Raw genomic sequence first — 26301 nt, forward strand, 5'->3', positions numbered from 1 at the left:
TGTGCTTGTGCAACCGCGTCGTCAGCGATACGCTCAGTTCTCAAAGTGTTAATGGCAGACTGTTTCAAACTTCCATTACAATAATATTAATATTAATAATAATAATACCTGAGAATATATTATTAAAAAAGAACAACTGTCTGTGTTTTATTGTTTGAACAGACAGAAATACAAAACACAATGAACATTACAGATAAAGTATTTGCCTCGGAGGAGACTCACCATTTTACAGAGGGCTTTGTGTGAAGTGACATGCAAACCATGCTGACATGCAGGAGGTCATTTCACTTTCAACATCAAAAACGATGCAAACATACACATCATCGACCTTTTAAGCAGTGCAATACATTTACCAAGTATGAGTGAGTGGAGAGAGGGGGGGAATAAGGCTGCCGTTTTTGAATGGGGAAAATGCACTTTGTGATACAAGTTTTTAAAAAAGTGGGGGAACTAAGAGTTTAACCAAGACAGTGAGAGTTAAAGTCAAAGAAAATAATGCTGAGATGTTCTCAAACAAATTAAGGGTTTGCCTTAATGTGACTGCACAGAAATGAAATGACTGCTGATGCTTTAACTTAAGTGTCTGATCACAGTAGTTTATATCCTGAGTGAGCATATTTACCTCTCTTGTTTGTTTTGTTGTTTTTACTTTACCACAAATCTCAAGCACAATAATGCACAGAGGAAACAGAAGACGGCATAATAAAGATAATAGTAACTGAGTTGTAACAGTATAAAAAAAGTTTAAATTGAGATCAGGCATAAAGTGAGAAGTAAAAGGACAAAGAAACGGGTGAAATAAATACAGCTACAGGGTCTGCTACAATTCATAGATATGTAATAACACCAAAAAACAAAACAGCAGCACGGTGATGGAAATAAATAAGTAAACGCAACTTAAACTTTGTGGGTTTAAGGTGATCAAATCATGTTAAATTGCAGTGGAGTCTCCTGTGGAGAGCAACAGGTAAATCACATGGGGTAGGGAAAAGAGAGACATGAAGACGCACTTAAAAAGTCTTAAAAATGAATTATAAAACACAATTTTTGAACTTTAGAAGGCACTGGATGGACAAATAATAATTTAAAAAAAGGCTTGAGAATCACTGTGGAGCTTCATATGTCAATTACTAAGCTTCACATTTTCACAGTGATGTAACGTCACAGATGTTTTTGTCCGATCACAAGCTTTGATTGCGAGTAGCTAGAGCAACATTTTTCAGTCTGTGCAGCAGCAGCAGCAGCAGCAGCAGCAGCAGCAGCAGCAGCAGCAGCGTTACAATCACAGCTCGCGGCGTCCCTAATGCTCACATGTGTCACTCTGGGGGGAAAAAATGGAATGTAAGGTGTCGCTGTGATGCATCGTCAGCAGTGCAGTGTGCCACTTTTCAGAGAATCTCTGTGGATTCTGACTGAGCAGGAAGTGAAGTGTCATCACACATTCTCCCTCTTTTTCAAAGACACAGGAGACCTCGAAATCACACCTAGTGTAGCAGCGGCTGATGAGCCGCAGCGTGAAACAAGCAAATCTCAGCCTCTGGATTCAAGTTTGAGTAGAAACTAGCAGAAGCATCATTCGTTCAGCTTTTTTCACAACATGTTCTTTGGAAAATGTGACTGTCACTGCTCATGCTCCACAAGTGACAAGTGTGGCCAAGACTGAAGAGCACAAGACAAATTCTGAGCAGAACACGAGAGACTTCTTAGTAACGAGGAAGTGGGAAGCAGCCTAACAGTGATTCTGGTTTCCACAGTGATGTGTGATTCCTCACAGAGACATGCAAACTCACAGAGAGAGAACATTACACTTTGCACTTCTGCTTTAAAAAAAAAAACACATTTCAATAAGACTAAAATTAAAAAGGCATTCAAAGATTTCTCATCACCATCTGACATCAGTTTGTTTCGGGAGTGTTCTTTGTCTTTGCCTTGGTATCAGTGAATTTAGAGTCACATACCACTTCCTTTTCAGAGTCTCTGTGCTTCCTCTATTTGAGTCGCTGAACGAGTGAGTGGGTCAGTCCTAGGCTCAGCAGCTGGAGGGTGGACAGTTGCGCTAAATGAGGGAAAGACTTGAGCAGTTTCTCCCAGGTGAGTTCCAGCAGGCTGGGAACCACCAACCACACTTTGTACAGAGAGCCGGTCCTTCTGTTCCCGGACATGTTGACGACACCGCCATGGACGTACATGCAGCCGGCCTGAGGGAGAGGAACAGGACGAGAGATCAGAGCTGCAACATTCACTCCTTTAATCGATAGGTCACACATTATAAAATCAATTACTTTGACTTTGTTAAGATCAGAAAAGATACACTAAACTTTCAGCGTCTCCTTAAGCAGACATTTTGCAGAAAACCAACATGTCCCACCAACAAAAGGTTCATATCATATCATATCATATCATATACACCTGCTCAGGTCCATGATATCTTAAGAAACTGCATCAACATCCATACAAAGAAATGTACATGTTTAGCTTGTGGGGAGACAGAAGCTGCTGGTTTGTGTGACAGGTAAATCCAAATAAGTATTTCAATCACAAAATAACATATTTGAACTTCCTGAAGAAGGCAACATGAAAAATTAAAAAGGAAAAAACAGTGAACGTATCAGGTGAGCCTTTTGTCAAAGAGGCTGGGCCACAGACGCAGCAAAGTCAATGTTGACACTTGTTGAAAAGAAACCTGACCTAACAAAGCACATGCATGGCCACTAATACACACACATCCACACCCACACACACATATAGAAAAGGAAAACCTACTTTACTTAGCTTTGACTATTGTTAAATTGTTTTGATCCACTGGGCTCTTAGAGAAATATGGGTGGACATTTTTCAATATAGCTAATAAAAAGAAAAACAACCCAAAAAATGAATGATAATCACTTGTTTGCAGACCTCCAGCCATTTAAACTGCAGTGCAGATTTATTTTCCCACTTGGTGAAGCAAAAAGAAACCTGCTGAGGTGGCAGGTCAGAAAGAGATTTGGCTCACTGGAGTGACTGCAGCACAGTGGAAGTACGCTGGTTCTGGCATGATGGCGGGAAGCTTAGTCCACTGAAACGTCTGCAGGTTGATCTTCCACAGGTCTGACAGGATCTGCTCTCCGTTATAACCCCCACATATAAAAACCTCTGGGAGGAAAAAACAGAGTGAGAAATGTTTTAACAACAACAACGCAGGCGCACGTGTGTGTGTGTGTGTGTGTGAGAATCCTTCGTACCGTGTTTGACCTGCACACAGCTATGACAGCGACGGGCAGCAGGATAACCTACCATTAAAATGACAAGTGAAATAATGACGACATGTTCTTCTTAAAATTCTCCATTCACAATGATTATTAAGTTAAATGCAGGCCACAAACCTATTTTTTCATGAGCTTTCGTGTTTATTTCCTCCCAGTTATTCGTCTCCAAGTTATACGCGTGAATCTGATTAAAAAAACAAACGACCAACATTAAATAGATGACATTAACAATTAACTTTAAATTTCTGTTTGTATTCATTCCTCTTACTTTATCCATGGGATACGACGTCCAGGATGTTCCACCTCCCAAAATGTATATTCTCTGTCTGTCATGAGCCAGCTCATGTCTGTACCTGTAACATTAGGCATTCACAATCATTTTAGTGAATACTGACGAGGAGTGTAGCTGTTAAAATTGTCTGCTCTGCCTGACTGACCTCTCCTGAGGTAGATCTGAGGGTGTGTTGTTGGGTTTGAGGTGTGTCCACTCTCTGGCGGTCAGGTCCAGCCTGTGAAGGTCAGTGCTGTAAAGGTAGCCCGTTGTTCCTCCAAACACATAGAGGTAGCCATTTATGATGACCATTGCCTGCAAAATGGAAAACACTCAGAGATATTTGTCGGCTGCAAACAAAAGTTTCCACGCAGCTGTGAAGAGTCAAACACTCGTTACCTGCCCATAGATCTTGTTGGGCTTCTTCCCTCTGCAGTTGAGCAGGTTCCATCGCTTGTACTGAACATTGCAAACGTGGACGTCGTTGCCATTGTTTTCACCAAATGGAATCCCAGTGCCACCAAACACCAGCAGGTTGTTGCCATGTAAAACAGCTGAAAGCGACAAACAGTCGACATGACTTGTCAAACCAACTGAAGCCGACTCAACGCAGCAAACTCTCGCGAGAGCGACCATATCTACAAGAGTGACAGTTTAAAAGGGTACACAAACAGCCGCCGTTGTTTTGATATTCCTGCTACTTCCTGTTGTTGTCGTCTTCTGACGCTATTGCCTGTCACTCACCTACTCTTTCATTGACTGTTGACAACACGTGTTTGCAGTTGGTCGGTAATCAGTACACACTTAAAATTCAAACATGTTTGACTGACAGCGACTGAGGTCGGGTTGGGTCTGTCACCCACACACACAAATAGATTTGGCTTACACCAACATTCTGGTCCACTAAAAGCATTACAACTATTCATATGTTTGTTTTGAAGAGGCAACAACTCACTTTCGTGTCTCTAGTGGTTTCTGTTTAGTGGCAGAAACAAGAGGCCACAGTTGTGTTGTGTTATAACAATCCTTCCTTTGTTAAAACACAGTAATGGGATGAACACTGTTCTCTTGTATGTATGTAAAAAATGCAGATCATTTGTCCCATTTTTTGACCAAGCCACCATCCATATAAATGCAGAGTGTATGTACCATTAAAACTATGCAAATGTGCATCAAGCAATTAAAAATATCGACTAAAGTACGGCACAGAAAACATACTACTAGCCTGTGTTTCAAAATGAGGTTTCAAATCATGTGAACTTCAGCAACATTCTCTGCTCTGAGATGCTGGGGGCGTGTCCACTGCAGAAGCCAAACACACACAATTTGGTGTGTCAACAAGAAATATTTTTCAAAAACCCACTTAAAAACATTCTGAACAGAAAGCCAGAGACAAACTGTTACCTCAACAATTCTTCACACCGCAGTTGCTCTTATGTTCACATGTTTGCGGCCATTATTTTCTAATATAATGTGTGAAGAGGAGAAACTGCATTTGCTTTACTCAGACTTTAAGTATCACTCATTACAACAAAGTGTGACAATCTACATTTCACACCGAGTTATTGTCTCCGATCAAACCCGGCATTAACATCCAACCACAAGAGGACGGCTCTAAATATAAGTATAACAATACATTGAGGACACATTTGCATTGGCAAACAAAGCAGGAGGGAAATGAGAGGAAATAAGAAGTGGTCACTTGAGAACGCATCGTAACATTCTAATGTGCCAGTGAACTGCCGTTCTTAGAACTGTTAAGTGTGATAAGATCAACTGATGTCAGTGATGAGGACTTGTGAAGAAATCACTTGACTGCAGAGGGCTGACTGGTGACCTTAGTTGAATTAGTTCAATCATTGCTTGAGGGAGTCCTGAAGAGTTTGCTTGAAAAAGAAGTTTCTGTTTACACACTTAACTTCTACAGTCTGTGATTGAGGGCTGACAAAGATGTTAAATGCATTTTGTTCTCCAAAACATGAAAAAAACTGGGGTTTTTTGTTATTGGTTTTTTATTTACTTTTTCTTTTATCTGTGTGAAGTGCTTACCGGACATAGAAGCCAACTCTGTAGGCATGTAACCCTCTGTGCGGACTTGTTGCCATGTGGCTGTGGCAAAGTGAAATCTCCAAAGCTCCCTAAACAGAGGGTAGTCTTCATTCTCCGACCCGCCTGCCTCGTCAAAGTCTGGGTTGTAGCCTCCAAACACATACAAATTGGTGCTGTCTGCAACACAGCGGTGTCCACTGCGGGCAGGAGGTACACAGTGTCCTGTAGGAGGATTACAATACATTTACATTACATGTCATTTAGCAGACGCTTTTATCCAAAGCGACGTACAATGGAATTGAGTACAATCAGCCAGGGGTGGAGTCAAACTTGCGACCATTGTGACCATGATGTCTTTCGCACACAGGGTACCGGTCTTAACCACTGAGCCACTCCACCCCGGAATAATGTAAAGGTTGTCTTTTGAGCCTGAAATATGATATTATGTTTGTGCTGCTGCCTGTCTTAACCATATCCTTGTCCTGGTTAAAAGAAGGTTAAATAACATAGATTAGATTAGATAATAATAGAACAGATAACCCATAAATATTAGACAACATGTGTCAGTCATCATCTACCGCTTTATCCTCCACCAGAGGGTCGCGGGGGGTGCTGTGCCAATCTTAGCTACATCAGGCGATAGGCGGGGTACACCCTGGACAGTTCGCCAGACACAGATCGAGACAAACAACCATTCACTCTCACACTCACTCCTATGGTCAATTTAGAGTGTCCAATTTACCTAATCCCCACATTGCATGTTTTTGGACTGTGGGAGGAAGCCGGAGAACCTGGAGAGAACCCACGGACACACGGGGTGAACATGCAAACTCCATGCAGAAAGGCCCTTGTTCCAACCAGGGATTTAAAAAGTAAATATATATATATCTCGATGAATGTGAGGGGTCTTTACCTTCACGCAGAAACCTGTTTGGGATACGCAGGTTAGGACAGGAGGGAGAGAAGATGCGTCGAGCCTGAAGCCATCGAGCTCGCTTCTTAGAGCCTGAAATAAATCGGTGACACAGACAGAAATGTGTACAGTGAGTGGTCTGCCTGTATCGCACCAAAGAGAAACAGTAATACAGTTTTTAAAAATAAAATAGGGATGAAGGATATTGGACTTCCAATATACAGAGTGCTTGGGCCGATAACAGATACCGATATATACGTTTTGACTCTTCTATAGAGAAATTAAAACAATATTTGTTTGAATATACATTTTCTTCATTGAGCAAAATAAATAGCAGCCTGCTCAGCCTACTGTTGTAGTCATTATACATTATCAGCAGATGTTGGTGTGTTTGCAGATATACAATAATCCCTTTTAAAGCCAATATTTGCAGATATTGCGCCAATAATATTGTGCATCCCTATTTAAAAAACAATTAAGAGACCTGAATAACAAGAAAGATTATTGCTGGACTTAATTAAATATGTAGACTGTTTCACAGTCTTATTATAGGAATAACTGAGCTGGATCTACAGATCTAGTGTTTATGCCTAGGCACAAACTGATTAATAAAACCGCCATAAACCTGTGAAGCATTTAGTGTAACAAGTAACATGAATAGTTTTAAACGTAATGCCAAATTAAACAGAGAAAATAGTCATTTCAGTGTTGAGTGTTTGTGAAGCGTTTAAGGCTGTTTAACACATGAAACACACAGACTCTGACATTAGATTAGACACATTAAACAATGAGGTACTGCTAATGTTCTTTGTGCTCTATTGTCAGCAGCTCCGTCACGTAGCTCACCCTCTTCTGCTCACTTCACTCACATGTTAATCACCATTTAAAGTAATAACAATAACAAAAGCAGCGAGGCTGCCTCGTAATGCCTTTATTCAATCACCATTTGCTGCTGGCTTCCGCAGCAGCTTTAGCTAACTCTGGCCTGTGAGCAGTGGCGATGCTACACCACAGCTAGCTTCACTAAATCACACATAAATCTGATTCCTTCTCCACAGAGGAGCAGATAGCCGGCAGTGAATAGCGGTTCGCTTAAGCTTTAGAAAACCTTCACTACTGTTTGTTTAGTTGACAGCTTGAGGCAGAGCACAAGCTGCTGTTTACAAACCCGAGTCTCGGATGGACGGCCTCCACGACAGTTTCTCAAACTTGTTGAGCTGACTGAAGGTCCCGCTGTGCTGCGCCGACATCTTAACGGGAGTGAAACACACGGACAGGGAGAGAGAGCGGAGGCTCAAAACAGATAAACAACCCGCTTCACTGTGACCCTCAGCCTGAAGCAACAGAGCAGAACAACACAAACGCGTCGTCTCCACCTGCTTCTGCCTCTACCGCTACATATGACGTCACATACAGCTGCTCCCAGCTGGCCAATCAGAGGAGAGACACGCGTGCTGCGTTCAAGAGTAATGTTTGTATAGTTTACAGCAGTTTACATACGCTACCTACGGGCAAGGATTAGGGCCATATATAAAAAAAGGAAAAAACAACTGACTTCTGAGACTAAAGTCTAAAGTCGTTTTGTTACAAATATACTGTACATACACATACACAAATGTATACGATATCAAAGGAAGTACTACAAGGACATGGCAGCCAAAATATTCAAACAATATGCAAACAAAATGTACAGAACACATAGATAAAGTTCATACTCCACTTACGTGAAATAAATAGTCTGCTTCCTCTCAATTACTGTCTATTTGTCAAGTAAATGTGTAACATATGATAGAAAAACACGTGGTAACTTGGAGCATTTACTTAATTTCTATATTTTTTCTAAGAATTTAATCTTAATATTTCCTTTTAAACTGTTTCCAACTTGGACATTGCTTTATTTCCACTTCAAATATGTTCCATAGCCCCACTCATATATATGAAAAACACATTTTAATTGTTAAGATTGTTAAGATTTTAAGTTACGATTGTGAACCCCATCTCCACTGCCGAACAGTTTCTGTATATTTTTGAGGAAAAGATTATTTCTGGCTTTGAACATTATTTGTGCTCGTTGCTCCTGACAGCGTTTAACTGGGTATGAAAGATGAGTGATAGAAAATACACTGTATGAAAGTGTGAGTGAATGGGTGAATGGCAAAACTGTAGTGTAAAGCAGCTTTGAGTGGTCATCAAGACTAGAAAAGTGCTATATAAACACAGACCATTTACCAAGTCAACCTTTAGCCCAGATCTCTGGGGCTGCTTTGCTGACATGTGGTAATCTGGATTTGAAGCTCTCCAAGAAGACTGGCTGCAAAACACAACAGTACGATCAATCATCCCATAAAACAATATAGTAGCATGTTCAAACATGGTTGCGGGAAAATAACCATCATATGCACCTGATGGTTAATATTTGTCTCAGTGACAACAATAATGATCAAATGTGTGGTTTAGTTGTCTTATCAGTGCTGTTAGTTCACACATTTACATGCAATGGTGTTAATGTTTAACATCTGAGGCCTCGGCTGTCCGTCCAGACCTCAGAGTTGTCCAAGTAAAACAACTGTGCGACTTCTAATGTGTTTCCATTGTGATAGCAGGAGCACCATTCAATCAGTTTGCAGTCACTGCAACATAATGTTCCTTCATAAACGTTCCCTTCCTTCACCACTAACATTAGCAAAGATCATTTGTAAACAGAATTAATTCCAGTTTCAGTTGGTAATTTAATGCACAAATACTCCACATAATTGGTCAATGCACCGACAGAGAATAGGAAATTAAGCCATTGTTTGAAATTCCTCAACAGTGACCTGCAGCTCAGATAATGAGATTACAGGAAGATGAGTCGTCAAGATTTTCTTTGGTCCACTGATCTACTCATAGATTTCTGGAGGTCAGCACTTACTAATACAATCCCATCCAACATGATTAACCTGGTTATGAGTTTGCACTGGATTCATGCATTTTAATTGTTTGTGGATGAAGAAATTACTTTTGATCACCAAACTATAACTTAAATTAAACGTGAATTATGCTGGCATTTTTGTTTAACTTTAATTTAACACACATACTATTAAGTTATGTTTAAGTCTGGAAACATGGTACATCAGTGAGAACCCATTGATTTAAGTGCCATGGCTGGAGTGAAATCTGGAGAACTGAGATTTACACTCAAGTGAAGAGTGCTACAACATGAAAACCTGGTACCTGTGTAGTCATCCATTTTGTTTTTGTCCCATCCACGTTGCTCCTCTCTGGAGGATTACAGGTTTTAGATACAAAGTGCTCATGAGGTGAATCTGACACGTACATTACCATGACAAAGGGTTTTGGTACAGTACATTACTTGCAGTTGATGTCTTATAAATAGCAGTGGGTCACCGGCTCAAGTCATATGAAACCTCAAGACCTTAATTTTACTCTGGTATCAAGTAAAGTTGATTTTAACAACAGGATCTTAGCGACTGATGCAGTTTTCTATTTGACCAGAGATATGTGAGAAGATGTTGGCCTCTTCTCTGTCAGAGACAATGCATTCACAATAAAACTTTCCTCAATGGACTATAGGTCACAGAAGACAACAATATAAGGAAACAGCAGGGTTTTTTGTGTAACATTAGTAGCACAAAAACTGTATTATGGCCATGTGACATGAGTGATGATAGTTATTATAGAATCCATGCAGCTTTTTGTACATGCACTGATGGTTTTAGAGGACAGTTGCATTCACACCTGAGTCAGACGTGTAGTCATGAATGTGAACTGTCAAATGTGCGGCTGGTTGTAGCCTTTACTCAGTGCTCTGGACTAGTTCAACAACATGTTGACGTGAGAAATGAGAAGGTAAAATTTCCTTTATCTTCCTGAGCATCGAGTCCATGTGAACTAACACAACTTCGGCCTGATGTGCCTGTTTCAGAATTTTAAATGAGTTCGTAAGCTAATAGATCTGGACACGATAGATAAGCACGCAGCCTTTCTTCAAGCAACGCTTGGACAGACTGTGGAAAAACAAGTCAGTAGTGCGTTTTCTGATGAACTGCAGGAGTAAATATTTGCATAAATGAGCAGAGCAGTGATACTAGATTCATAAACATGACACTGAGAGTGCAGTTTTGTTCTGTGGCGTACATTTCTGTATATGGGCCCCTCCTCCTCCCCATCTTCCTCCTCCTCTCAGCAGCTCTGCTGGCTGGAGGTGGATGTCACAGGCAGAGTCCTCAGGACAGGACAGTCAAACCCTGGAGATCCACTGAGACAGAGGAAGAAGGAAAGTGGGCGATGTTGCAGTTAGGATCTTGTTTAAGGACATTGTTGGAAGGCTGCTGATACAGTCCATCCAAGCTGAGAGTCGAGGTTTAGCCTCAACGCCGCAGTATTTTTAGATCACTTCTTAAAAGGAATACAAAAATGTCGTCTCCAAGTCCGGGCAAGAGGCGAATGGATACCGACGTGGTGAAACTGTATCCTTTCCCAGAACATAAATAAGCAGAGATAGACGAACCGTACAGACACGTCCTGTCTTGTAGCAGCTGTCAGCTCTTTATTGTTAATTAAATGTGTCATTTGTTTCTTGTTGATGTTGTAATAATATATGTTATGTCATTGTTAGCTGAGTGAGATGAGTAGATAATGGGAAAAGTGAAAAATGCTAATCTTTTAACACTATGATGTTAACGGCCAGCTCTTTAACGTTAGCTCACTTAAGTTAGCAAAAAGAGCGAATGAGCTAATGTTTTTATATGGACTCACTTGCCTGTTAGCCACTGTTAGCTCTGTTAGCTCACTTGTACAACGGTCGTGTTTTCCCCCTTGTTTGTACGTAGTGTGAATTAGCAGCCGAGTCTGCTGCAACATTGAAGCAGACTGCTCAAACTCTGAGTAAGCCGTGGGCGCTGTTAGCCTTAGCTTGGTACCAAAGGGATAGCCTGTTAATTAGCCAGTAATATCTCGTGCCACCGCATTGACAACACATTATGAAGGATTGGTGACAGCCTCTTTACATTTTGGAGGCACAACTTTGTAAATTAAAGTGTATTATATCACGATTTTTGAACGCTTACGCGGACGGAGCTAGCTGTGTAGCACGCTATCACCAAGAGAACAAATAAGGTCGACGGAGCGTAACGATCTTTGACAAATGACACGGGGGAAAAAAGACAACAGAGTACATTTAACATTACCAACAGCAGCAAAAACAAACACTGTCGTTGTGTGCTTTTAACATTAAATATTGGATAAAAACAAAAAACTTCAATCTACATTATAGACAGAATAACATTAATGTTCACGGTGAATAATACGGCATGCGTGTTTACTACTTCATACTATAAATATCGTGAAGCCCGAATACGGTTTACAATTAACTTTAGTTTTACGATGTCGGGGTAAAAACGTTGTCCTTCATTATTATTATTAGTTGTCCAGTAACAATACTCTTCCTGAGGTTGAATTTAAAACGCTTCTGTGTTTAAATGCGTTGGCAGCTCACTACTTTAGTGTTTTATGTGTATTATTTTAAGTTGTATGTCATGATCTGCAGTTTCCTGTTGGAAGTTTGCATGAAGGGTTTTATGACAACGTGAGCTGCATTGTTTTGTTTTTGTCCTGCAGCTAGATGCTGCTCTCTGATTGGTCAGCCTGTTACCATCCGGAACACGACAGTGGGCGGGGCTTTTCACAGCTGATAGTGGAACAACAAGCGTGCTGTGTCCAGGGGCACAGAGCTAGAGCTGGGGGGCTGGGAAAGAGGCCGTGGCTTTCCATACAGGGGTCATCTAATGCTGACGCGATCACATGATTAAATAATTAGTCAAACTGTTCAGTGAAATTCATCCATAATCGTTGTAGCTTATAGTTATTCAGAAGAAAATCCAGATTCCAATTCCTAAAAGCTGAAGATCAACTTTTTTGTGGAAAATAAATAACGTGGTGACCCTGAGGTTCTTAAATGTTGAGGATTATTTATTTTGTCTAATTAATAAAATATGTGATCAAATTAACTACTGTAATAGACTAATCATGGAATTAATGACCAACTAATTAAATGAGCAAATTAATTAGTGAATATAACAATTGAATAACTTATTTATTGCTTGTAACAAAATAGGTAATAGAATAATTAGAAAAATCAACCAACTAATTGATCGCTGGATCGTAGTCTTAATTAAACTAACTATCATGCCAGTCCTAATATTTAGTTTTATCTCATGTCCCTTTGCTGATCCCTGTCACCCTCTAATTACAAGTTACTAACTCTGCACACAAATATCAACATTTATTATAAATAGTGAAATTAGACAACAGTTACTTAGGATTAGACAACAATTAATTAGGATTAACCTGTATCATATCTCTTATTCATAATCAAATCTTATTTAACCAAGTTATTCCCACTGAGATCAAATCTTTTCCAAAGGGAGACCTGGAAAAAAGTAGCAGCAGCACAGTTACAGTAAAAGTCAGAACACAGAGGTTTACATTAAAACTTGCTGATATAAAACACTAGACAACATTTTCTCCAGACCTTTAAACCCGTTTATGGTCACTAGGTTTTGAAGTTGCGGTCTATTAAAAGTAGTTATACTGTTGATTATGTAAAGTGTAATCATGGCTGTGTTGTCACATCTATATGAAAAATGCAAACACAGGAGAAATTCTGGTGATGCTAAATATATTTGTTTTGTTGTTCATGTAATCATTAAATATGGAGGAGAAAATCTAAGAATAGATATTAGTAGACACTCGGGGTTTAACATTCACACCTCTCAGTTCTTGCAGGTGTGGATCTTGTTCCAGCACCTGAGTGTTACTTTAGTGTTACACAGACATTTAGCCTCATGCTGTGACTGTAAATCACATGTGATGGATTAGTCGTGTGTAACACAAGTACAGCTGATTCTTGCCTTAACGTCACAAATGGAAACAGAGCTGATAATCTCAAAGTCATGAGAACTGGTGCTGATAAATCAGTGCACTGTGAGCTTTTGCCAAAATAAAGGTTTTCCCTTGTGTAGTTACTTTACCCTTGAGTGAGCATATGCTTAGGTTTCTATGGATGACCCTAAGGGAAAGACAGAAGAGAGAGATGCACATTTTTACTGCACAAGCCTGCAAGTTTTATTTATAGGAGCCATCACTTTAGATCACATTTAGCACTACCTTGTTCTCATGGTCACTGAGTAACCACACTTTTTAAACTGTCTTTACTGGTCTAATGGCTTATTTCAGTTATTTTGGGTCACGATCTAGCTAGACTCTTTCTGTTACCTTGGATAGATTGTTGAGAATTGAGATGACAGATGGATTTATGGCAGGATGATGAAACAGGGTGTGGAACTGTGTAACTGTTCCTTCTGTGTTTTTCTCTTTTTCCATTTGTCATTGTGTCGGTCCCAACGCCGTTGACTGAACACACTCGACCTGTCTTCGTTGCGGCCAAACAGTTGACTCAGTTTCACGTCTCCTCCTGTTACCACAGGATGCAATTATGACACATTCTCTCCACCCCGTCACCCTTCATTTTCTCCAGCTTGATGAGTAAAACAGGCAAAAGTTCCCATCATACTTCAGATAGCTGAGGTCAACAATGCTCTCACCGTCTTACTGTTTTATGCCTGTGCCTTCAGGACAATTTTCTTTTTTAGAAGTATTAAAAATAATGATCTCAGGCCAAATCAGCCACTTCACCTTTGTCTGAATAGTAATGATGTTGTCTGTGTTATTATACATGTGGAAAAGTTAATATTCTTGTTTAATAGAAATACCGTCTTGCGTCTTGACTCATTGTTATGTTGTTTTGTTGCTAAGGACAGCTGTTGTCCTATGTTATTGTTGTTGTCTGAGAGCGGCCGCTGTCATCATTGAGCTCATTGCCTCGTGTTATTGATCCTATGTCTGACCTCTGACCAGACAAGTTCACACACACACACACATAAATAGACAGAAATAATCTGATATGTAGACTTGTCTGTCCAGCTTGTTTTAGAGAGTTTTTTGTTAAACATACAGTGCTTAGATTTGTTGTTTTAATAATGTGACAATGACAATACAGGGTAATTATTTCTCAGTCACTTTATTGGAACTATTTAGTGTGACCTACTCTACACCTGAACAATAGCACGACCCCACATGTTATTGGTAAAACCTTTGTTTTATTGTTTTACCAATAAAATGAAAATATTGAGCTCTTGAAGTGACACCATTATCACAGGAGGCAGTTTTATTCCCAATACGATCTCTTCACTTGAGTAATAAGATTTGCTCTCTCATCCTCCTCTTCTTCCTCACATATACTTCACATACTGCTATAGTGAAATTAGATTAAGATGGAGGCGAGAGATAAGGTGACTCTAATTATTATTATTTAATCTATTTTATTTTTTGTTATTTGTTTCATTTTCTATGCACACCGGCCAAAATCAAAATTCTTCAGCTCCAACCCGATCACATACCCTGGTATATACAGTAGAACAGTATTTATGATTTTCCTCCAAGTGGTGGTACACGTACCAAAGTTTGAGAACCAAGACAAATGTCTGTTACACCAGGTCTATCCAAGACGGCTTCTTAAGACCAAGTTTCAGTCACATCAGTCCAATCTGAATGCCTATAATCCTAGAGTTTGACAGACATTTGCATGTGTATGTTTGTAGTTGTTTTTGTCACTCGTTGTTTGGAGTTTCACTTTTCCTTAACCCAGCTTCAGCATTGAGAGCAAGCACGAGGTCACCATACTGGGTGGACTCAACGAGTTTGTGGTCAAGTTCCATGGACCCCCTGCAAGTAAGAGCCTTTTATATTGTGATTGTTTTTCACATTGACCTCAGTCAGACCTGGTTTTAACATCCTGAGTGATCCCGTTACATGTGGACAGCGTCAAGTTCAGGTCTTAATGCGTCTTAAGATCTTATCACAAAAAAACACATTCATAGGTGGTTTGCAGATTCATTTGTTCACATTCATGAGCTGCATGAACGCTATCTGTCCTCAGGACTGATTTGAGACCGACTCCTCAGGTGACGTCATCTGACCCCCTGCAGTTTCACAGTGTTCATTTATTTGTAGTCACCACCACAGTGTTAACACTGACTGTTCTAGGATTTATTTGTTACAAAGATTATTTCTTATCATCCGAGTGTGAGTTGTGCATCGGTTCACTCAGCTCCTCCTGACGTGTTTCTCTCTCAACCTGTCTCTTGACAACAGACATGTAAAAAAACCCAGAACAGAAGCGACTGTGTGTGTGTAAGGATGTGAGATCTGATCACATGGTCACAGGAGACACATCCAGCATGTGTGGCGTGTCATTTGTGAACAATTGAACTCAGATGTTATCGCCATGTTCCATCCTAGTATTATTCAATGGTATCAATCTTCTTAAAGCCCTGGTCAGAAATCTAACAGTGTATATTCCAAAATCCTGAGCTATTCCCTTAACAACCAGGATAATGTTACTGTTTTATCAGATATCATATTATTTAAGGAGTGTGTTTGTTGTTTCTTCTACTTCTTCCAGCACCATATGAAGGAGGTGTGTGGAAGGTTCGGGTGGACCTGCCAGATAAATACCCCTTCAAATCACCATCAATAGGTATGAAAAAACATGCCCACTGAGTGTTGACTGACTCTTTGTCAACAGTATAATGGGAAGCCTTGAAAATCTTCTTGCTCATCATTATGTTATGCTGTTAAACAGGGTGTCGAGTAAAACCTGTCTTATTTATTTTCAGGATTCATGAATAAAATCTTCCACCCCAACATTGATGAAGCGTAAGTAATGTTTTAAATATAAGGACATAGTAACTGAACATTACTGTGAATGTTGCTGCCTCAGGCATCTGTTAAGGAAACAGGATATCAATTTTTTTTGCCATGAATGACATCCAGCTGTCTTGATACATGAGCCAAAACTCACTGCACCTTCCTTCTGATTTGACCCAGTCACGTTGTTGTTGTTTGTGTTTTCAGGTCAGGCACCGTGTGTTTAGATGTCATTAACCAGACATGGACAGCGCTCTATGGTAGGTCAAAACCTCAGCTCGCTCACTTAAACTGTCTTGACAGTTAAAGACAGCAAAATGAACACAAAATGAGCAATGCACTCTACAGTACACTATCAAGCAGAGCATATCGCTGTAATCAGCTTACACTGCAGTGATAACTGTCACTTGTATTGAGGTCATACATTGAGCCCGGATAGATAAGAACGTCCTGAGGCTGTGGACTCTCTACACTCACCTCAGAGGGCTGTTTGTCACTTTGTTCCTGTTGTTCCTGAGTGAGTTTTATAGTAAATGTACAACTCTTTCAAAAGTTTTTAACATAGTAAACAGTGTGGAGCAGGACTGCAATGGTTAATTGATTCCCAAATAAATTGTAAACTATTTTGATAATTGATCAATTGGTTTGGGTGTTTTTTTTTTAAATAATTAGAACAGTCGACGGAGCTGTGAGCGCAGCTTACCCTGCATCTGCTTTGCTCCTTTTTTTTTGGCGTCAACGGAGGACAATAACAAACAAAACTGTCGTCTTGAGTGGACAATCACAACAACAAAGCCTCTGGAAAAGAGGCGTGCAGAAGTATTTTTGGTTACACCAGAGATGGCAAAGCAGCAAACAAATCTTTGGACTCAGCTCACGCTCATGTGGGACTATTACAGTAAAATCTCACAATAGTCCGGTGAGATTTGTACATAATTTGAGCCCAGCCCTCATGTGAAGTGTGAGTAATATTGGTGCTGAAGGTTGAAATGAGCCGATCCAATACGTTATCAGTCTGATACTGTTCAAGCATGAATGACTCTGTGCTGATTTTTGTTGAAATGATTTGTGTAGGTTTGCTTTTTTTTGTCCGGTCGTACTGACTACTCTTTCTCCCACCAGACCTCACCAACATCTTTGAGTCGTTCCTCCCTCAGCTGCTCGCCTACCCCAACCCCATTGATCCTCTGAACGGCGACGCAGCCGCTATGTACCTGCACCGGCCAGAGGATTATAAACACAAGATCAAAGGTAACACACGAGTGTGTCTTACACCCAGATATATTGTGTAACTGTTGACTAAAGACGCCGTTTACATCCTCGCTACGACACAGTTATGGGTGCACTTTGAAAACAAGGGTATTCCAGTACTTCATGGACATCCTTTCAAATATGACTGCTGTGAAAGGAGTGGAATTAATTCAATTTGAAGTTAAACTCATTTTAATATACATTCAAAATCCACTCTGTATTTCTAATCATTTTGGCCACTGTGTCTGTTTTGTTGTTCATGGACAGTCCAATATAGAAGGGGCATTTTGACTAATACTGTGTGTATAAGATGTCTGTGAGTATTATTTTAAACTGACTTTATTCTAACAATAATCAACAATGTAGAGGTCCAAATACTCACTTTCACCTAAAACCATCCAAATATTGATTTGGATTTCCAACTTTTTTTTGAAACTTTGCATTCACTTCTCGTTCAGCCGTGGACAAAAAGCTGCATTAACAGTAATTGCAGTAAAACAACGACAATGTCATTTAAAGTGCAAATATTTGGCATGAAGTTTTGGAGCTGAATTTTGAATTGTGAATTTTTGTAACAGCGTGTCTTTAGAGAACACCCCCCTTGTTTTCACTATTTTGGATTAGCCCAACCCACACAGGGTGAGCCCAAATCCAAAGAGGAGTCCATGCAATATAATTCACATCGTCGAGACTGCAGTTTTGTTGCTGCTTTCACGCTAGCTGTGCTCGGAGACAATGAATGTATTTCCACTCAGACGTGTTGGAGACTCGTTGCATTTACACTTTTGTTCAATGCAGTCACGATGAGTCTCCGACCACCTTCTGCAGTGGTTTGGCAGATTGGATAACAATCCATCCTCGGGTGTATTCACACCTGTACTTACGTGGTGGTCAGGCACTATGCAATTGCAATTTGATCACAGAAAATGCGTTTTAATGCCAGGTGTAAAAGGGGGCCACACGGTGCATTAAAACATTATCTCTGTGAGATGGCACAGAATAGCTTTTTTTCCATTGTGGTGAAAGAGATGGTGGTTGGATATTTGGGCAAAATCATCACTTCCAGGGAAGCTCAGCTTCTCTGGGCGTTAATGCTTTTCCTTTTCTGTCTTAATCCTATGTGGATTTGTGAGTGAAATCTAGAAACAAGTATTATTTGCTCGGCCATATAGCCCATATCTGTTTGCACATATTATACACTGTAAGTAAAAACATTTCCTTTTTCTAGTTGTTTGTTCTTTCTGGTCAGAATTTCTGTATAAATAACTGTGCCTGGTGACCTTCCCTTGTTTGAAAGACCAGCGACTATCACTGCTGCACCTGAATGGTCACTTCACACAGGTTTTAAGTCATGTTAGTATGGACACAGATGATTTGTGATTTGAAGCTGAAAAAAATCTCCTGAGATATATATGTGTATATATATATATATGTATATAGGCTATATATAATTTTTTATATCTGTAAATTCAATTTTTAAATGCACACGCATTAGTTTGGATGCAGGCTTTTTGAAATAGTCAGAAGCTGCTGTGTTGTTGCTGAAGTTGCACTCATCCATGTCTCTCTTTCAGAGTACATCCAGAAATACGCCACAGAGGAGGCTCTAAAGGAGCAGGAGGAAGGAGCGGGCGACTCATCTTCCGAGAGCTCCATGTCAGACTTTTCGGAGGACGAGGCTCAGGACATGGAGTTGTAGTGAAGGGGCAGATCTTGTCCACTTCACCTCACAACAGACTTATCATTTCCTAAAGAGCAGAAACTCAGTACTATATTCATATTTAAGACGATTTTTTACAGCGACACAATTTTTATTGCTACACAAGGATTTGCAGTATGATACTGCAGAATATTAACCCTTCTTAGGAATTCTTGACCACCTGCCTCTCCCGCCTCCTCCTCCTCACATGAAAGGAGCCTGTTTACGATCAGAGAGGAATGCGTCATTCAGTTCCACGATCTTCAGCCGAGGCTTGACCCAGTTTCAACACAGGGAGCAGGTGGACGGCCGTCAAAATAAAAAAAAAAAACAGACTGTTTACACTCAGTTTCCTATTTGGAACCCTAACTCACACCTCACCAGCTTTTGTGTTCTAACATTCTTAAGTTTTCTTTATTTAGTTTTTATTCAATGTTTTACTGAACCTTCAGGCATCTTTTCCTTGTGGACAGAGTTTTCTGCAACATGACAATCTACTGGTTCTGAGCGGTCACTACTTCAGAAGAGCATGGGCATCCACATTTAACAAAAAAAGAGAGAAGGAAAGAAAGAAAAGAGTCACCTTTCTTTTGTGCTGCCCTCATGGAGCTGCCATTACAATCACCACTTGTGAGAGGCTGAGGATGGAGAGGGTCTCTCTGATGGGACTGCCCTCTCTGCAGACCTGCCGACACGTCATTTATATCATCATGCAACCATGACTACGCCGCTGCGTGTTTGTGTGTGTGTGCGCGCGCGTGTATACACATGTGCGAACGTGCTCCAGGGAGAATTGTGGCATTTTTGTTTTTAATGATCCACTGACCGCTGATGCTCAGCAGAAGTGGAGGAGAAGGTCGACCGAGGTCCTGATCCGTCTCATTTCCTACATCCATTTCCTCCTCTCCGTTTTAGGAAAGTGTTTTGTCATTCTCTGAGTATCTTTGTATATTGTGGCATGACACAGAAGTAAAGTGTGTGTGTAGGGCTTTGTGGAGCAGTAACGCTGTAAGGACACGCAGAGGACGCCTCCGGGTTTATCCATTGTCCTTGGTGAATTGTCAAACTTCTTAACTTTGCCTATTGCTTGTGTTGAACTATTCTAGGTGTTTGACTTGCGTAGAGATAGTTAGTTTCTTTGCAGGTGGTGACTTCTATCATAATGTATGGTTTAATACTTATATAACACACTAGTTTTAAACGCTAATTGTCCTGTTGAAGATGAGGAGAGTTAAATGCATCTTTGTCTGTGGGATGACAACTCTGCCTAGAATCAAATCCTCCAAAGATGCGTCGCAACCCCCTCCCCCCGCACCCCTTTCTTATGCAAGCGTGTCCATCAGAGTTCATTCATATTGTCCAACAAGGGTGCCGTTTGTGTTTCAGCCGCTCAACGTTGTCACTCGTCCTTTTCTCATGCTGTCGACGGCCTGTTGTTTTCCAAAACGGCGGGAGAGCGTCCTCAGACTGGATTTATTCAGGTTTTTTAAAGTGAGAAGATCATTTTAATTTAAATTTAAAGACACATTTGTTGTTCCTCAGAAAGATGTCCCTGTTAGTGATGGTGCAGAGATGTTTCCAGAGAAGTCACAGTCGATGATGCGGAGATCTGTTTGTAGTGCAGGTGTGACGCCTGGTCTATGTTTGCAACAAGCACACTACATCATTTGGTTTCTTATTTTGTGTTGTATAAGAAAACAAAAATCTTCGTCACCATTGAAATGGGCTGTTTCTTCCCGTTTGGAGAAATAATATTTATATAGTACGGACTTTAATTAATAATAATCCCTTTATAATTTTTGTAGAAGGATATCAGGTTCTGTTAATTTTTGAATAACACAAGTTAATAAAACTAGCACAACACAGTTTGTTTTTTAACATGGAATATAAAAGGTATTTGTTAAATACTGTATTTAAAATGGCTCTAATTTGCCTCCGTATCCAAAACACAATGTTGTTGTAGGTCTTAGGACGACATGAGACACCGTCAGACGTCATCTGCAGCAGAACAAACCACTGTCCAGCCTGGTTCTCTATCATCACCATCTTCTGGGTTCATCTGTGTGATATGTGTATTATTTTGTATTAATGAGACATATATTTGATGCCTATAATTTCTTTCGATGTTGTTTTTAGTTTTGTCTTTTAAGCCCTGACTCAAGTCTAAGACACACAGGTCAGGATGTCCCTGATTTCTTTTCTTTTCTTTTTAAGACAAAAATGAGTAAATGTGCTTCCCTTGTAACATAAATACAGAAATAAACAAAAAATAAATAAATAAGCACCAACTGTCCATATCATGCTTCAGCGTATGACACAGTAGCAGAATGCGTGAGGTAGGAAAATGATTGTGTCGAGAAAAGAAAAATAGATACTATTGTGTCTGTCCACCAGATGGCAGCACTGCCTTTAATGTTTTTTTTGTCTTGTCTAACTATTCTTTGTATAAGCAGAAATAAATATACAAAAGCAGGGTTTTACACATCTGCAAGAAATGTATTGTGATGTACTTTGATCTCACAGGTGTAAATAATCACGTTAATTATGGCTACGTTCAATTTAGGAATCTGCATGGTGCATGCGGCCTTGTTGTCTTTGACTTGACACATAAATTGAGCTTAGCCTTTGCTGGTGGTTAATAATAACCCATCACATATCTGTTGTGGAAAGAGACAATACCAGAGAGGTGAAGTATGGTGGCTGCTAGTGTCCAAAAAGAATAGAAGTATTGGAAACGTTATTAGTCATTTAATGTGAAAAAAAAAATGCTGTGTGTCATCATTTTTAAAGTGGTAAATATCAATTTTAATCATAATTACACATCACTAAGTTATGCTTTTGTTGTTGAGCATTTTCTTGTCCTAATATTACAGATATTGAGTAAACACAAATAAATAAATAAATAAAACAGATGCTGTAGTGTGAGGCTCTATAACAGCCTCAGACAGACAATGATGGTCTTATGAAATATTCATAGTCGTGTGGCCATGGAGCTTGAGTGAGTTCAGGTTTCCTGTACCAGCATCAGTTTAATTTGGCCTCAGGTTTGAGAGAGTATCACACACACACACACACACACACACACACTGACGCAGACTCAGTTTTTGTCTTTTGTTGTCACCACAAACGTTCTCTTAAAGCCTGTAGGTTTAAAAACGACTGACAGAGCAACAGTTATGACACACACATTACAAAGGTGTACAAAGTCAGTGTGACATGACAGTTCACATTTCAATTGCATGGAGACATTATTCATTCAGTTATATTATCTTCTCTGATAATGGTTTATACAGTGTTGTATCCTTCCTACCTAACTCCTACTTACCTACCTATTTATCCTCTTACCTACCTACAGTCTGACTTAGTACAGAATAAGTAACATAGTTATTGTAGGCACAGCAAACAACTAAACTGAGTACTGCTTTGATTTCATCATCAGTCAAACTCAACAATCACATACTCACATCCATCAATATAGTAACTACCTGCCCATCTTTGCATCTTTCTTCTTTTGATCTAAATTGAATGAACCACACAAAAGAAATACACAAAAGACCAACACACAATAACTACAGGTGTGTACAATCACCCAAAAAATACAAAGGGACTAGCACAATATCAAACACAGCAACAACAGCACAGTATGAAGCTTTTATTTTACAGTAAGAAGTACAGCATAAATGTATGAATACACTACCAATTAAAAAATAACTGTGGTGGTGAGTGTAAGAGGAGCAGCAGCAGCAGGAGGAGGAAGAGGCTGCTGCTGCTGGTGATGATGGTGATAGTGATGATGATGATGCTGCTGACCGTCTGCACCTCCTTCATAATGTATGTAGAGCAGGACAAAGGGTGAGCGGCTGGATTTCAGCGTCAACTTTAAAAAGAGCCGTAACCTAAACCTGAGTCATCACACTGTGACAGGATGATGCCGCTTTTTCCACCTGCAATCTGCCCCAATAATTACTGACAGCAGGTAAATGAGCCGCAGGGACCTGAGCGCGAGGCTGTGAGTCCACTATATAAAGAGCAGCAGAGGACAGACACAGAGAGAGACTGAGGGAGAGAGAGAGAGACAGAGAGAGGGAGAGACAGAGAGAGAGACTGAGAGAGAGAGAGACTGAGGGAGATTGACACTGAGAGAGAGAGAGAGAGAGCCCGGGGCCACACCCGGTGGATGTTGTCAGGTCGTTTTTGTATCAACTTAGAGGAACAGATGGATCCGTTTCTCTTTTATTCATTTGTTATCACTCTCTTTTTTATTTCAGGTTGACATGTGTAACATTTACTTTAGTCAGTTCCGTTTAAGGCCGCGTTTATCTGTTTATTTATCTCAAGAAGTAAAGGATTTGGGTGAATCTGTATAGGTCACGAGCCACGAGGAGAGTGCGAGGAAATCTATAGTTAGTATAGTTTTTGTTCAGAATATAACACAATTCTAATGTAAGCAGCAAATCTTTACAACGAACTAACTCCCGACATCGTCGCCACTGCAGTGCGCGTCCTGTGCGTAAAGGCGCAAAGGAGACGTACTGTACGTATAGAAGGCGGCAGAAGTTGATGGAGGAGGGCGGCGTGGATTACTGCTCTGCCACGGGGTTTAAGACGCTTACCAACTAATTACGTGTCCAGTAGAAAATCCCCTCCCGTGAAGCGTAAACATGCGGGGAACTGGACTCATTGAGAGGTGTGAGTGCGTGTGTGCGTGTGTGTGTGGAGAAGCTGACTGAAAAAGAAGTTTAAAAACTGCTCACATCACCATCATCATCTTCATCATCATGATGATTCTCTGCTGTGGAGATTGTTCCTCTGCTGGATGCGCTCCGGAGTCTCACTGGAGAAGTTTCCTCTTGTTGTTTTTTAAATAAGTGCTTTTGTGTGCAGTGAGGATACAGGATGCACAGTTAAGGTAAGAAGTCCTCGACTGCATCTGATTAAAAACGTATAAAATGATAAATGCATGCAGCTCTGAGCTTGAACGATCAGCCTGTCTTCCATAATCCAAAAAGTGGACAATTGGAGTTTTTCTTTAATGAGTTTAAAATGTGAGGATTTTGTTCCACAACCAAAATGACATGAAGTGTAATTTGTTATTAGGGCTGCAATAATCAATAGACTGATTGATGACATTAATCCAAAACTATTTTGATAATCGACAAATGTGAGTTTGAGAGGGTTCAGCTTCCTAAATGTGAATATGCTCTGTTTTCTTTGAGTTTCTTTGGTTTGTGGACACACTTTTGAGGACATTGTCATTTTTAACAACAAACTGATTAATCTAAAAAAACAAATACTGAATATAACATTTTGTTTAAGGACCCATTTATATTGTATCTTCTATATTTGCCTATCGTTACACTCTGACAGAGTGAACAAGGTGGGACTCTCTCTCTCCCTCTCTCTCTCTCTTTCTGTCTCGAGCTCTATTGATCTCTCCCGGAAACGGGAAGATGAGCCCTGCTTTGGGACCCATTTGGAGCATCTCAAAAATCACTTAGCGCATCATTCCCTGTGCTGCCAGAATCAATCTGAGCAGCAGCCTCGCTCCTTCACCAGGATCAGGAAGGCTCTCGTGGAGGTTTTAAAATCTCCCAATAACACTAAAACCATACAACAACAACAACAACAACAACACAGAGTAACTTTTAAAAGGATAGAACTCTTTGGAGATTTTCCCTCAAAGTCTTTGCATGGATTCAGAATGAAACAAGCATCAGTGATGATGCTGATGAAGATTATCTGATGATCTGATGTTCCTTCACGTGGCTGTGAGAACAGCGTTGGCGTTGACGTGCGGGGCCTGCACTTATATCTCCTCCTGTTCTGTGTATGGCACTGGTAGAATTCACTGTCACAGCAGATCATCAGTGAATTACCATAGGGCCATAAACAGAGTAGAGACAGAACCACATACAACAATAGAACACAAGATGATTCAAACACCTTCTTTGCCCATTTTGGCACTAGCACATTTTTGCTTTTGTCTCTCTTTGTTTGAGCAATCATGTGTAGTGCCAATATGGGACAAGACAGACTCTCAGCTGCAAACACCAGCGTTAAGGTGAGTTTTTCTGTGAGGATGACGGATCAGATCGATTTGCACCAGCCCCTCTCAGATATCATCGGTTGCAACGGAGGCCCGTGCTCTATCTCTGAGACACTGGTCCGTGTAAACTGACCCCCCGACTGTCACACAGGTCTGGTGGTGTTGACCGGCGCTCTCTCCCACAGTGTTTGGCAATGGTAGAACTCACTCTGGTGGGCTGGAAGGATCCGGTGGTTCTAGACTTGCCAACAACTGACCGAGAGTTTTAACCAGTGTGTCCTCTACCATCATCCCAGGACACAACACAGGAGGACGAGGAGGATGAGGAGGAGGAGGAGGAGGAGGAGAAGGAGTTTGTCTGTAGAAAATAATAAAAGTGCCATTTTTATCAGACTAGTACTCAGACTAGTGTAGCCAGGAGTCTAACTCACAACCTTCCAGTTAAGAGATGACTCACTTTACCTCTGAGCTACAGTCACTTAATTCTAACTCTAAAACTTAAGTACATTTTATATCAGAACATGACTTTTGATACGTAAGTACAGTAAATATACTCCAACTTCAACAAGATACTTGTACTTTTACTCAAGTGTCCCTTTACTGTACTTTACACAAGACTGCGTCTGAGAGGAATAAGCTAAGAAAACATGGCTGGAGAGTGTAATTCCTCTTTGTCCTGTCTCCCTCAGATGTATGGTGTCCCTCAGGGTTGTCCATGGCTACACTTGGCTGATCATGACATCAAAACCCTGAGTGGTAATCTTAGACCTCCAAAACTGAAGGTATGGACCCAAAGTGAGACCTTTGCCTACTGGGGCCTTAACCCATAAATCCATGCACAGACCATTAAGCACTGAGCTGACTATCATCCGCCCTGATCAATAAATCTATGCCGCTCATGTGTTTGGCTGTGAAAACAGGGTGTAGTTGTAAATCCACAGCAGCTAAAACTGAGCGGATCCTGAGGGAGCTGAGGCTCAGCAACAGCACTTTTCATCCATTTTACAATACTAGCTTTACACTGTTGATCTCGCTGATGCAAATGTATGATTTTAT

The 26301-nt window shown here is 40.4% G+C and overlaps 2 protein-coding genes across 2 annotated transcripts; one reads left to right on the forward strand and one right to left on the reverse strand.

Moving 5' to 3' along the window:
- Positions 1-134: 134 nt before the first annotated feature.
- Positions 135-7877, reverse strand: LOC122776370 (kelch domain-containing protein 10-like). Its single transcript, XM_044036868.1, has 10 exons — positions 7650-7877; positions 6482-6574; positions 5569-5790; positions 3919-4073; positions 3686-3834; positions 3517-3601; positions 3366-3432; positions 3225-3272; positions 2996-3135; positions 135-2198 (listed from the first exon to the last, which is right to left on the reverse strand). Exons 1-10 carry the CDS (start codon positions 7729-7731, stop codon positions 1989-1991), a joined length of 1251 nt encoding a protein of 416 aa, XP_043892803.1. The 5' UTR covers positions 7732-7877; the 3' UTR covers positions 135-1988.
- A 2799-nt stretch (positions 7878-10676) lies between these two features.
- Positions 10677-21492, forward strand: LOC122776214 (ubiquitin-conjugating enzyme E2 H-like). The gene is made up of 7 exons (XM_044036635.1): positions 10677-10950; positions 15195-15271; positions 16005-16079; positions 16219-16258; positions 16457-16509; positions 17372-17500; positions 19075-21492. Exons 1-7 carry the CDS (start codon positions 10898-10900, stop codon positions 19197-19199), a joined length of 552 nt encoding a protein of 183 aa, XP_043892570.1. The 5' UTR covers positions 10677-10897; the 3' UTR covers positions 19200-21492.
- Positions 21493-26301: the final 4809 nt, after the last annotated feature.

The sequence above is a fragment of the Solea senegalensis genome, linkage group LG10 (genome assembly GCF_019176455.1).
Source record: "Solea senegalensis isolate Sse05_10M linkage group LG10, IFAPA_SoseM_1, whole genome shotgun sequence".
NCBI lineage: Eukaryota > Metazoa > Chordata > Actinopteri > Pleuronectiformes > Soleidae > Solea > Solea senegalensis.

Bases quoted from the DNA above. Each gene is read 5' to 3' on its own strand.
- LOC122776370 (XM_044036868.1), bottom strand. From the start codon at position 7,731: ATGTCGGCGCAGCACAGCGGGACCTTCAGTCAGCTCAACAAGTTTGAG. The intron at 6,575-7,649 runs GTTTGTAAACAG...GATTTATTTCAG, and splicing joins GCCGTCCATCCGAGACTCGG to GCTCTAAGAAGCGAGCTCGA. The intron at 3,835-3,918 runs GTAACGAGTGTT...TCCATTTTGCAG, and splicing joins CCAACAAGATCTATGGGCAG to GCAATGGTCATCATAAATGG.
- LOC122776214 (XM_044036635.1), top strand. From the start codon at position 10,898: ATGTCGTCTCCAAGTCCGGGCAAGAGGCGAATGGATACCGACGTGGTG. The intron at 15,272-16,004 runs GTAAGAGCCTTT...TACTTCTTCCAG, and splicing joins GTTCCATGGACCCCCTGCAA to CACCATATGAAGGAGGTGTG. The intron at 17,501-19,074 runs GTAACACACGAG...TCTCTCTTTCAG, and splicing joins TTATAAACACAAGATCAAAG to AGTACATCCAGAAATACGCC.